This window comes from Pelobates fuscus, chromosome 10 (assembly GCF_036172605.1).
Source record: "Pelobates fuscus isolate aPelFus1 chromosome 10, aPelFus1.pri, whole genome shotgun sequence".
In the NCBI taxonomy this organism is placed as follows: domain Eukaryota; kingdom Metazoa; phylum Chordata; class Amphibia; order Anura; family Pelobatidae; genus Pelobates; species Pelobates fuscus.
This window is the reverse complement of record NC_086326.1, coordinates 114,987,522-115,001,586: the sequence shown is the minus strand read 5'-3', so window position 1 is coordinate 115,001,586 and position 14,065 is coordinate 114,987,522. Positions and strand designations below refer to the sequence as shown.

The window sequence follows — 14,065 nt, the reverse complement described above, 5'->3', positions numbered from 1 at the left end:
CCCCCCGCCTCTTCTTGTGGCCCGATTACACATAAGTATGTGATATCCAGGGGGGGCCAGTTCATCAAGACGAGGTGGGGTTGAGGGAGAAAACCATGTTTCTGTTAAAAACAAAAAATCAAGGTTGTTATCCTTAATTACAATATTGATGACAAATATAGCCACATGTGAGACATTTGGTACGACCACAACACTTGTTAGTGAGACTCTCTTTATTTGCTACCATTATTCTCTCTTTAGAGCACTGTAACTTGGAAGGGGCTAGAATGTTTTTCAGGCGGGGGGCCTTCCTAAACGTGACTCTAGGAAACTCCGAAATGCAAAAAGATAACCAAGGATCTTTGGTCAAAATAGGCCAATACCTATAAAAAAATCTCAATTATATCATCATAGGCTTTATTAAAAGTAGTTGAGAAAATGGGTGTTGTACCTGTACCCACCTCTTTGGTACTGATATTATGCTTTGCTTTGCAGACAATTTATACCACTTTCTCATAAAGTGCAAAAATGCAAGTGCTACATCCAAACACTTATACCACTCTTTTTTTATTTTTTTATTTTGTAATCTGTTTTTATTTTTTTCCATTAGTTAGGGATACAAAAGAGATCAAATAGAATAGGTTCGCATCATATAAGTCATTACAATACAGATACAAAAACGTATCAAAACACAAAAGAAGGGGAAAAAAATAAATATATATATATATAAAATATGATAATATATAATAATAATAAGGCACATCCCAATATCTTCTGTCACTTAATTCCAACTAAAGCATTTAAAGAAATATTATCAATACACAACAATAGATACTAATAGATACTAATTGCATTAACATTACCTTAATACTCCGATTTAATCACGTATAAGTTAAGTTCACATTACATATGTTATACCACTCTTTATAAGTGCAAAATTAAAAAATCCTTAATGCCAAGATTGTAAAGTGATCTAATGCATTAAAAGACCAAATATGGTACACTTACTAGAATCATATGCTTGAAGTAAACCTCAGTTTCAAATAGTGTTACATAAAAAATAAATACAATACAAAGCATATATAGTGAAGTATTGCTTTTTTTTTCAAATTTGAATTTTTATTTTTTTCAAAAGAAAAAAGGGAGGGGAGTTGGGTTACAGAAAGAAAGAAGAAGGATGCTTTTTAAAAAAATAATACAGAGTGTATGTAAAAGTTTCACTCACAAGCAGAGAGCAGATGAGCCTGCTCTACTTTTGACAGCTCCAAATGCAGAAAGATCCACTGCAGCCAATAAAGTAAAACGGTTTATTTCCAAAGTTTAAAAAAACACAGCATCCATTCACATATTCCGGATCCCTGTAAAAGACTGTCCTTTTTGTGGGTTCGTGCATCCGCCAGCTAAAACAATCAGTCCGTGCACCCTCATGATCGGCAAAATCCACAGGACGATGATGTCACGTAGCCAATCAGATAACGCGTTTCGGCGAGAGGTCGCTTCTTCAGATCTGACTCACTCCTATCATAGCAGTCTTTTTATACCGCCCATCAGGGCGTGATTTGCTACAGGGCGTGATTTGCTCTTAGAACATATAATAAGCATAAAATTAACAAAAAAACGGATGATATTTTCGGCATTGCTAATATTCATATGGTTTAATCCATTACCTCTATAGGCTGCCCTATATACCCATATTATATTATATTGCTATACCAATACCCAAAATTCTTAAAATTAATACTAAGTGCTGTCATTATATAGCACTTTATATTTTAAAATGACAGTGGACATTAAATAACCACACTAACTTGCATTCAATATATATACAGAGATATACATAAAAATTATACATACATATTGAAAGGAATTTAAAAATCAAAATAAGGATACAGAGGTAAACAAATTAAGAATATTTCATATAGGAAAAACCTAAAAATATTCTAGGAGAAATTGATGACCAGCATAATCCCCTCCTCTTAAAGTGACAGACACAGCCCGAATGACCATAACACCTATAATTTAGAGAACATCACAGATGCATGTAGAGACATATGATAAAATACATTATGAGAATTACCTCATATTAAAAAGAATGTTCTCATATTAAAAATACCTCATGTTAAAAAAATATATAACCTGCTTAGGAAGAAAAAAATATATAATTACCATAAAAATAATTATAAAAATACGTATAAGAAGTTAAAAAGATCAAATTCTATGTTGAGTCCTCTTGGCTCCAGAGTATCCAATTTATAAACACATTTCATCTCTTCTCTTCCTATATCATGGATTCCCTCCTCGCCATGATTTATTAACTATTTTAATCCCTAAAAAAAAAGTTAGTCCTTCTGGATTCTGATTATGGTATTTTTTAAAATGGGCTGATACGCTATGATTTTCATGGCCCTTTCGAATATTATTTACATGCTCGTATATTCTTTTATGTCTGATAGTGCGCCCTACATATTGTAGGCCGCAAGGACAAATTAAAAGATATATTACATTTTTAATAAAATCTTTTATAGTGTGCTCTTTATCCTTATATTTTGTCCTAAATTTACTTATACCTTTTAGGGTCCTATTTTTGCTGCATTTACAGCCCATACATAAACCGCATGAATAAAAGACATTCTTTTCGTTTAAAAAGGTTTTTAAGGTTCTCTTTTAGGGTGATTAAAACTTAAAACATCTGTTTAAAATTTGGCGCTCCTCTAAAGGTGATAAAAGGTTCATCCAGAAAAAGTTTACATAGTCCATTATCTTTTTTAAATATATGCCAATGCTTTTTCACTATGGATTTCATCTTATTACAATCTCTATTGAAATCAAAAAGCAAAGGGATTTTATTCCTTTTGTCATCTCCATTTCTTTCAGTGCCTCTAATTAAATCTTCTTGGTCTTGTTCTAGAGTTTCCTCATACGCCTCTATGAGTTCAATGGGATATTCCTTATCCAAAAACGTTATTTTTAAAATATCTGCTTGGTTTTTAAATATGTCCACCTCTGTACAGTTTCTTCGAACTCTTCTAAATTGTCAAGCCAAGCTGTGTAATGTCCGCTATTGTACATTACATAGCTATTGGCGTCTACTTTCTTAAAAAATTCTTGGTTTTTAAAACCTCATTCTCTACATAAATATTTAAATCTAAAAAATTAATATTTGAGGTACTAAAATCACTTGCTAGGCATATTCCCCATTCATTAATATTTAAATAATTTTAAAAATTCTTTAGGCCAACTTCTGAACCCTTCCATATAAAAAACAGATCATCTATATACCTGCAGTAGGAGACCAGGTTTGTCTCCCATTCTTGGCTGGCATAGATATACGTATTTTTCCAGCCTGCCATATATAAATTTGCGTAACTGGGAGCAAACCTGGTCCCCATCGCTGTACCCTGTTGTTGCAAATAAAATGTAGTATTAAATAAAAAATTATTATTATTTAAAATCCATGTAATACTCTCTATTAAAAACTCTACATGTTCATCCGAAAATTTCTTAGATTCTCTTAATGTATCATATATTACTTTACATCCTAAAGAATGAGGAATGGAAGTATATAGTGAAGACACATTGCTTGTCACCAGGATGTATGACTCCTCCCACTTAATATTTTTTATTAATATGTGAATTGATGCTCTGTTTTTTAAACTTTGGAAATAAACCGTTTTACTTTATTGGCTGAGGTGGATCTTTCTGCATTTGGAGCTGTCAAAAGTAGAGCAGGCTCATCTGCTCTCTGCTTGTGAGTGAAACTTTTACATACACTCTGTATTTTAAAAAAAAAAAAAACAATACTTCATTATATATGCTTTGTATTGTATTTCTTTTTTATGTAACACTATTTGAAACCAAGGTTTACTTCAAGCATATGATTCTAGTAAGTGTACCATATTTGGTCTTTTAATGCATTAGATAACTTTACAATTTTGGCATTAAGGATTTTTTCATATTGCACTTATAAAGAGTGGTATGAGTGTTTGGATGTAGCACTTGCATTTTTGCACTTTATAAGAAAGTGGTATAAATTGTTTGCACTACCTCACTTTATTGATATAGTGAGTTAAATTTGCACTTTATAAATATTTAGCGCACTTATTTCTTTTTCTGGATTTTATTGTTGGGAGTTATGACATGGGCGTCCGCAGGGGGGGGCAAGGGGGAGGGCACTTGCCCCCCCCCCTGGATTTTTCAGCTTGTTCTGCTATTTTTCGTGTAAGATTTAAAATGAACTGCAATAGGTGGCACTGTAGGTGGCGCTGTGTATGGAGAGAGACAGGGACAGGAAGCTGCATCTATGCCTGCTTCTCTCTGCTGATTGAAACCGCAGGGGAGCAACACATGCAGCCAGCAGAGACAGCCTACAGATCAGGTAAGTGAGGGATGGGGTGGGGGGTTTAAAATAGCCTATATATTAGGGGAGTGAGGGATGGGGGGGGGCAGCCTATAGATTAGGGGAGTGAGGGATGGGGGGGCAGCCTATAGATTAGGGGAGTGAGGGATGGGGGGGCAGCCTATAGATTAGGGGAGTGAGGGATGGGGGGGCAGCCTATATATTAGGGGAGTGAGGGATGGGGGGCAGCCTATATATTAGGGGAGTTAGGGATGGGGGAAGCCTATATATTAGGGGAGTGAGGGATGGGGGGCAGCCTATGTATTAGGGGAGTGAGGGGTGGGGGGAAGCCTATATATTAAGGGAGTGAGGGATGGTGGGCAGCCTTTATATTAGGGGAGTGAGGGATGGGGCGCAGCCTATAGATTAGGGGAGTGAGGGATGGGGTTGGGGGACAGCCTATAGATTAGGGGAGTGAGGGATGGGGGCAGCCTATATATTAGGGGAGTGAGGGATGGGGTGCAGCCTATATATTAGGGGAGTGAGGGATGGGGCGGCAGGCTATATATTAGGGGAGTGAAGGATGGGGGAAGCCTATGTATTAGGGGAGTGAGGCATGGGGGGCAACCTATATATTAGGGAATGAGGCATGGGGGGCAGCCTATATATTAGGGGAGTGAGGCATGGGGGGGCAGCCTATATATTAGGGGAGTGAGGGATGGGGGGCAGCCTATATATTAGGGGAGTAAGGCATGGGGGGCAGCCTATATATTAGGGAATGAGGCATGGGGGGCAGCCTATATATTAGGGGAGTGAGGCATGGGGGCAGCCTATAAATTAGGGGAGTGAGGCATGGGGGGCAGCCTATATATTAGGGGAGTGAGGGATGGGGGGGCAGCCTATATATTAGGGGAGTGAGGGATGGGGGGCAGCCTATATATTAGGGGAGTAAGGCATGGGGGCAGCCTATATATTAGGGAATGAGGCATGGGGGGCAGCCTATAAATTAGGGGAGTGAGGCATGGGGGCAGCCTATAAATTAGGGGAGTGAGGCATGGGGGGGCAGCCTATATATTAGGGGAGTGAGGCATGGGGGCAGCCTATAAATTAGGGGAGTGAGGCATGGGGGGGCAGCCTAAAGATTAGGCAAGTGAGGCATGGGGGGTCAGCCTATAGATTAGGCAAGTGAGGCATGGGGGTGCAGCCTATAGATTAGGCAAGTGAGGCATGGGGGGCAGCCTATAGATTAGGCAAGTGAGGCATGGGGGGGCAGCCTATAGATTAGGCAAGTGAGGCATGGGGGGAGGTGGGGGCCTAAATGAAGCAAGGAGCAGGAAGGGTCTGCAAGGAGCAGGAAGGGTATGCAAGGAGCAGGGGCAGGAAGGGTCTGAAAGGAGCAGAAAGGGACAGAAGGAGCACAATGGTAAAGGAGCAGTAAGAATCAGAAGGAGCACAAAGGTAAAGTTGAAGAAGGAGCAGAAAGGGACAGCAAGGAGCACAAAGCTAAAGTAGGAGAAGGATCAGAAAGGGTCTGCAAGGAGCAGAAAGGAATCAGAATGAGAAAGGAGCAGAAGGGCGCAAAATAAGCAGAAGATAAAGGAGCAGAATGAGCCAAATATAGAAGACAGTGTCAGAAGAAAAAGAAGACTGTCAAATGAAGGAGAAGAAAAGGAGATTGGAGCAGGAAGGACAAATGAAGTGAACCCTCCACTTTATTCTGGACACCACATCATAAGGCTTTGGTACCTGGGCCTGGCAGGGAAACTCTGGAACTTCTCATCTCCCCAGGTAAAAAAAAATTATCAGTGTTAATGTGTTCACTTTTATTTACTGAATGTCAGGAAGCACAGAGTGCCGCTGGGTAGGGGTGTTGCTGATTGGCTAGAGCGGTCAGCTGGCACTAAGCCAATCAGTAGCTCCCCATTCATAAAAAAGTTTTAAAAAATTATGAACCGGGAACTAGCGATTGGCTTAGAGCGTCAACTGTCAACTCTAGCCAATCAGCGGCACCCATGCCTGACGTCAATCTGCACTTCCTGACACTCCGTTTCAGATGCCGAATACCACTGAGGGACCTGGAGCTGGAGGAAGCCTTTGGGGTTAAACCATTTGAGAGCGGTTTAACCCCTTAAAGGAAAGAGCACCCAGGGGCTTCCTGGCATCATAGCATTTTCATTTAGATGAAGTTGTTATGGTAACCAGAATGTTCCTTTAACCCCTTAAGGACCAAACTTCTGGAATAAAAGGGAATCACGACGTGTCAGACACGTCATGTGTCCTTAAGGGGTTAATTTGCTTAAAGGAACGCTATAGTGTCAGGAATACAAACATGTATTCCTGACACCATAGTTGTGAAAACGCTATTCACCCTGGCTTTATGTGATAATCACTATGCTCCTCCCCTTCATGACACTGTCAAAAAGGGGCCAAGCATAGATGTCATTACAATTATGCCCCCCCCTCGAAAAATTCCTGCGGACGCCCATGTGTTATGAGCTGATACACTTATAGGTGCTGCTTTATGCAATAAGATCACAATCACTATTATAAGCGCCTTTTTTTCACTTGTTTATTGTTGTTCATAATGTCCAGAATTAGCATAGCACTTCTTTTCAGCATAAGAAGGCTGTTTGCGGTAGTCATTCAATGATAAACTATATGGCAAAGTCTTTTCTTGCATCACCTTCATAGGTGCATCCAAAGTCTTTCACAAGCATCTGTCCCGTTTTTTTTCTGATTTCAGCATGCTTTGCCATCATCGTTAAGTCCATTATTAGGATTGGAAATAGTCCAATCACATCTTTCTCACGTATAATCGGTTTTTGGAATGATCTTCAATAGGTTCTTTGTGAAATACCAGTGTAGGTCACATTAGCAATCATTTCACTGTGAGCTGTGTCTCTCCTTGTGAGATGGTTCTTGGAGGTAGTCCTCACGATCATAAAACTTGTATTATGTGCAGTCCAATTCAGTTCAGATGTTTCTTGCTTGTTAACATAATCCCAATGCAGTTTCAAAACGACAGCTAGGGTTGATGTTATGATAATTCTGCAGATTGTAAGAAGGAGACACAATAACCAATATTCTAGCATCCTTTTGTTTGCATCTTTGCATTTCTTTCTTACTGTATAAGATAATTCAGGTACAGTCTGTTTTCTCCAGAGTCTTTCTGATAATGATGTTGATGATTAATTTTTCATATATTCCATGATAACTGTGAATGTATCACGTCTGTCTGTCTGTTCATACTTCTCCTTCATATTTGCAGGTATAGATGTCATATCATGTCGTCCTCTGTTTGTTTCATCTTGCCTTCTTTAACAGCACCCATTGTATCAGTCAGTGGTTCTTAGAAGTATTTAGCGGGTTTTAAAATATCAAAACTTACTGTTCTCTGTTGGCTCTGATTGTTCTCTGTAGTAAAAGTTCTCAGAGTCACCCTCTCCAGGACAAACTGGCCAACAGTAGGGAATAGGGGGTGGTGCATGGTGAGGTAGGCTGGAAAAAAAAAATCCCTAAATTTCTTTAATAGAACCAATGGTTCTAAGCTCTCCCTGGCGCAGAAATATGATTGTCAGTGAAAAATGTGTAACCTGTGGTTGGTAGGCGGCCGCTGGAGGGGGTGCCGCTGTTCGATACTCCACCTGAGAGGTTGTCTTAGTCACAGGGTTATCCAGCTTGCGGGCGTCTGTGTACTCGTCCGCCAGGCGAGCAGCTTCAGGCAGGGTTTCCAGTCCCGGACCCATTCTCTAACTCCTGGGGACAGCTTATCAAGGAAGTGCTCCAGTAAGAACAGCTGCAGCACTTCTTCCCCGGATACGGCTTGGCATCCAGCGACCCAGTGGGATGCCGTGCAGTGTAGGCAGCATACCCACTCTGTATATGAATCCCCAGCCTGTTTGTTGGTGTCTCTGAACCGCCTCCGGTATGCCTCCGGTGTGACGGCATACCTGGTCAAAAGAGCTTCCTTCACCAAACCATAGTTAGCGATATCCTTGTCTGGGATGGCCCTGAAAGCTTTGCTGGCCCGGCCGGACAATTTCCTGGACAAAATGGTAACCCAATCCTCTGTGGGTAACCGGTGTAGGGCACATTGCCTTTCAAAGTACCCATCAATGTCTCCTTCTGCCTCAATTAAAATTTTAAAAAGCAGCAAAATTTACCTTTTTCTTTTCCACTGGGAGTTCTGGGATTTCGGCTGCTGCAGCACCTCTTTGCTGTAGTCGACTGTCCTTCTCAGCTGCTATAACCCGGTCAAAAATTTCCACTGTGGGGTTAGGACCATAATGCGCCAGCCTTATATTAACAGCCCGGTCAAAACTTGCCTCCTCGGGTGTTCTGTCTGTTATGCTGAGCCTTTCAGCTATATTGTCTCTTTCGGCTCTATCCATTTCGACTAAATCAGCGATAATGTCCCTCTTCTTATGGTTACTGGCCGGTCGGCCCCGGTTCTCCAATAATTCCTTAAGGGTCCTGTCCTTCTGGGCTTTGAGAACCATCCCGGCGCTTGCCACCAATTTTAATGGCACCTCCAAGTATACGAGGGGTTAATGCCGTTTAGGATGTTCCCTTCCCGAATGCGAAGGCAGCTCACGAACACTCCAACCAGCTGAACAGGAATCATACGAACACTCTCCCCTCCAAACAGCCGAACAGTAAATCCATACAAATAAATCCCCCCATTTACGAGACAAAGTTCCGTATTGAGGGTCAGCAGAGATCTGGTTCAATGTGGGCTACCTGCCCGGTATATATGCAGGTCTTCCACCAGGTGCACACTCCCCTAGGGGACCTGGTGGAAAACTGTGACAAAAACAGTACATTAGCCAATCACAGTATTACAGGTATAAACACTCCCCTTTAGTTGTAAAGGACCCTCCTCTCTATCCTGGAGATAATTGGGAAGTAATTCAATTATCTCTGAGGATAGAGGCAAAACTCCATTTTGTACAGGACAGTAAAAACACATAAAAATATATAACAAAAACTACCGAATGCACTAGGTACAATTAACGTATCCCCAGATAGCTTAGATCTGAGCGCATATTATTACTGAATAGCACTCAGATCACATAGAATCACCATGGAGCCAAAGTCTTTCAAGTCTTTCGTTATACGAATGGGCTCCATGGCATAGCTATCTGGGGTAAGTCCATTCGTGCAGAAAAGTACCGAACGGGCTGGCGTTCATATGCTGGATAAACAGAAGAAGGGAGGTCGGCGGCTTCAGCGGTGTTCGTGAGAAATAGTGTCCATTTTTAGTTCCATGAAATAGTTGATGAACAGTGCTGAGCATTCGTACGTCCAAGATGGCCACCACCTCGTGGTCGGCATACAAACGATGACCACCCAGCCTACATTCGACAATTAGGAAGTCTCTGCGGTTAACCACAACATTCTGATGGGGCCCAGAGATTAACAAGTAGCACACTTCCATGCTGGGTGGCCGGCTGTTCGGTGAAAAGAGTAAATAAACGTAGGGGCTGCACGGACAGGAAAATAGCCGAACAAACAGACAAATGGAGGTGAAATAAAAGTAATTCACAGACAAATGGTTTTGTCACAAATACCATATGGCAAAAATTGGCCCCTTATTACAATAATGCACTCACAGACTGAATGAATCTTTCAAGCCCATTAGTATTGCTTTAAATCTTCAGGAATTGCCATCTTTCAGATCTCAGTGTCCATGGATGCATGCAAAAATATATAAATGGACATAGCACAGCACTGCTTAAATGTATAAATCACATGCTTTATTCAGGTACACTTACGATATATAAGAAGTAAAAAAGCCCATCAATTAGTCTCTGCGTTCCTCTGTCCAGGTGGTGTGTGGTAGAGGTAAGGCACAAGAGTATCAGGCAATAATATATGTTAAAATAAATAAAAGTAAAATAAAATAAAATACGCTCTCTGCATTTCGTCTACTATATGTAGACTTCCTCAGGAGAAATCAAATTAAACAATACACAAGTAAAATCAAATGGTACAAAAATAAAGTGCTGCAACATATCCAGAGCCGAAGCTCTATTTAAAAGTCCCTCCTGTTATTGCTGGAATCCATTCCGCCAATCCGCAACCCTTAGATCACCTGTCTTTGTTTCCTCGTCTGTTCCTTCCCTTATATGGACTTCTGCCGGACGTCCGTGGAATGCACATGTATGACTGCATACATCCAAGCCGTCATACACCAGCAAAACATGCAAACACACTCCTGCAATTATAATAAGATGTTAATGAAGGAATCAAGATGGATTTATCATTTCAAAACTTTAACTCCAAACGGCCTAAATGAGGAGTTTAATTTTACTCCCTTCATCCATAAAGAAGTTCATATATAATGCCACAGTATTTACTACTACTGAGGTGGTTAGCATATCCTTTTTTATATTAAAACTTTACATATTCCTTTTCCGTTACCAAAAATACGTTTTCAGTCTCTGATATCAATGTATATCTTAACCCATGTTGGGTATTTTAATTTACTTTTTGCATCACATTATCAAATTACTCCCAGGACTAACTTAAAGATCCTTTCCCCCTTCAATCTTATTTAATTTGTAGAATCTGTCTATTCCATAAACAAAGGCTTATTCTTCTGCCAGTGTTGACCTCAATATGATATTAATTTACTAGTATTATAATTTTTTCGCCGTTTAAATAGATTTACTTAGTCTTAGTCTGTTATTATTATACTTTTGGACTTGTGTCTTACACCTATTATTAATTCCCATACTAGGTAACATTATTATTATTCATTTTATTTGTTTCTTCAAACTAGTCATTGTTCCGTACCTGAGAATATTCATTTTCTCATCTACTATTTAAATTTGTAATTATACCATTTTTATTATTATTTTTCTGTGCAAGTATTATCTTGCAACAACCTACCGTAATATTTTGCATTAAATATTTTGCATCAATTTTTTTACTGTTCTTGGATGATTCCATCCTTATACATACTAATTTTTGTTTTCTGGAACATGAAGGGTTAATATCCCTTCTCTATGTCACCTTAATTCCCATACCAGCTAGCATTAGTATTATACATTTTATTTGTCTCTTTAAACTAACCATTGTACTACATCTGGGAATAACCATCTCTTCATTTATCATTATAAATACTTATTCCCATTTGTAATTACACTATCATACTTTTCTGCGCAAGAATCTTGCAACAATTAAATATTGTGTATCAACTTATTTCCACTGTTTTTACACACTAATCTTTGAGTCTTCTTATTCTTTTGCTTTTTTCTGGCATATGAAAGGTTAACATTCCTCCTCTACGTCACTAAATGGGCAGAACCATCCCCATGACGTTAACAAAATTAACGAATCACATTCACTTGTCAAGGACCAATCACGAGTGATCTCCCCTTTTATAAACGGAGTGTCTCACACCGACCGGTTCCCTTCTGACAAGCCTGGTCGGGTGAAACGCGCGCGTCCTGATGTATTTGATACATTTTATCAGTTATACCCATTACAGAGCCTTTTTGCTATACTGTTAATTTAGGCTCTATGTATTTAGGCACCACTCAATATCTTAATTTCATACAAATACACACATAGGACCTACATCCTCCATATTCTTAGGCATGTTTCCCTAATACTAATCTCAGCCTTCCCCCTACAATGTTTATCAGACACAGCTTCCCGGTGAGCACAGACGTGTGCTCCAGTACATAATGTATATATAGTACACTTTTGAATCTCTTGATTTTAAGTTCTCAAGCCATGTATTTCATTTATTATATTTCTAATTATTTATTTTAGGTTTTCACTATTTCTTTAGTTTGTGTGTTTACACTCTGGGTGATTGCAATTTTTTTGCAATTTTTAATATTATACTTTTTCAATAAACTTTTTTGTTTTCAATTTTTCAAGCCTTTTACTGGCATTTCAGTAAACTTATAACACCTTTTAGGTGTCCCCAGTACCCTTCCCACTGGTACACTACCTCTACTCCTTTGTGCCCATTTCTACTAGGGGTTACCCCCCTTTTTCTCAGTGTACCAGAGTGAGCTGTATTCAATTTGTTCTCTTCACTCCTGCAATCTAACAAAAATATTACATACAATCACACCCCTACTGTTAAACTCCAAAAAAGATATACAAACACTCTTTCACTCAAACACAAATACTTCATACAAATGTTCACCCGCATTTAAAAGTGAACATAACATTCAAACACACCCCTGCAATCAAACGCAAACATTGGAAACAAACACACCCCTATATTAAAACATTTAAACTGTATATAAGCAAGCCTTCAAACACCAACACTATACATTACACTTTAGCGCCAGTAAATGCTGCAGCGCTGTACATATATACAACCTAAACATTTTTTACCTGGGGTGCCTTGGAAAAATATTGAAATATTAAGGGTGCCACTTAACTATATAGTTTCACATTATAGGCCAAAACTGACATAGTGGAAATGTAGTCCCAATTTGCTAATGTTCCTTATTTGTGTTATCACACTCTGATTTATTATGCCTTTGCCATATTTGTTAATGCTCTGTTTAGAGAAATTTTTGATAAAGCACTTCTTAATCAGTTAAAAAGAGTGTTAGATCAGAAGAAATAAAGAACAGATCCTGAGAGAGGAAGAGAAGAGGAAGCTTTGAATAATATAGATAAATAACATTTAATTGTGAAAGGAAAGTGGTGAAAATATGAATATGCTATCCTGTATTTTCTTTTTCTAGATATATGGAAGCCTTTCCAATATTCTTAAAGGAAATCCCTTCTGCATGGAAGTTCTGGTGGATTCCTGGCCATGTTTTGAGGCTGTACTGACACGTCCTTTGGTAATTTCAGTCTCTTTGTACAACATGTGGGCAGTTTTAACTAGGGTTTTAACACAATGCAACAGTACTAATATATCTGTTTGATAAAAGAGTGTTTAGGGTGAGAGATTTTCTGTTATGCTGGTTGTTTTATTTCTTTCTCTCTACAGAAAACCTTGTCTGATCCCTTGACCAACTCTTACAGCTTCTTCCTCAGGGATGAGTCAAAAATACAAGTTGTCTTGGAACAGATAGACTGGACAAAGGCATTTGAGGTTCAGAGTATGTACTTTATTGCAATGTTTTATAAATATCTAGATGTTATATAACTTTTTCATGTAAATGTTTAATATAAAAGGTTTGGTTCATTTGGTGTGTGACAGATCCCTCTGTCTTAGAACTATATTGCTATCCCAGTTGATTTGTGTGGATTCGTGTAATTGCCTGCCCGTACTTCCTAGTTCGTTTATTTTTTAATCTACCGAACAAACTGCCTAACGGCCGGCCACCCAGAAGAGAAGTGTGCTGCTGGTTAACCTATTGGCCTCAATTAGAACGTTGTGGTTAACCGCAGACACCTCTTAATTGATACCGTATGCTGGGTGGTCGTCGTTCGTATGCCGACCATGAGGCGGTGGCCATCTTAGATGCACGAATGAACAGCGGTGTTCATCAACAAACTGGAACCCAAAACGGACACTTTTTCTCCTGAACACCGCTGAAACCGCTGACCTCCATTCTTTGTCATCCGGCATACGAACACCGGTCCGTTCGGGACTTTTATTTCACGAATGGACTTAACCCAGATAGCCATCCCATGGAGTCATTCGTATACCGAAAGAACAGTGTGAAAGACTTTGGCTCCATGGCGATTGAACTGTGTGTATTGGATCAGAGCGCCATTCGGTAATAATGTGCGCTCAGATCTAGGCTATCTGGGATATGTTAT

General features: G+C 39.4%; 1 protein-coding gene across 1 annotated transcript in view; it reads left to right on the top strand.

Annotated features, from left to right (window-relative positions):
- Positions 1-11,956: 11,956 nt before the first annotated feature.
- LOC134574787 (glycine N-acyltransferase-like protein 3) overlaps positions 11,957-14,065 on the top strand; it is a 147,515-nt gene continuing 145,406 nt past the window's right edge. Inside the window, exons 1-3 of the mRNA XM_063433864.1 lie at positions 11,957-11,980; positions 13,036-13,146; positions 13,287-13,398. Coding sequence (XP_063289934.1) covers positions 11,957-11,980; positions 13,036-13,146; positions 13,287-13,398 — 247 coding nt within the window. The remainder of the gene's footprint in view (positions 11,981-13,035; positions 13,147-13,286; positions 13,399-14,065) is intronic.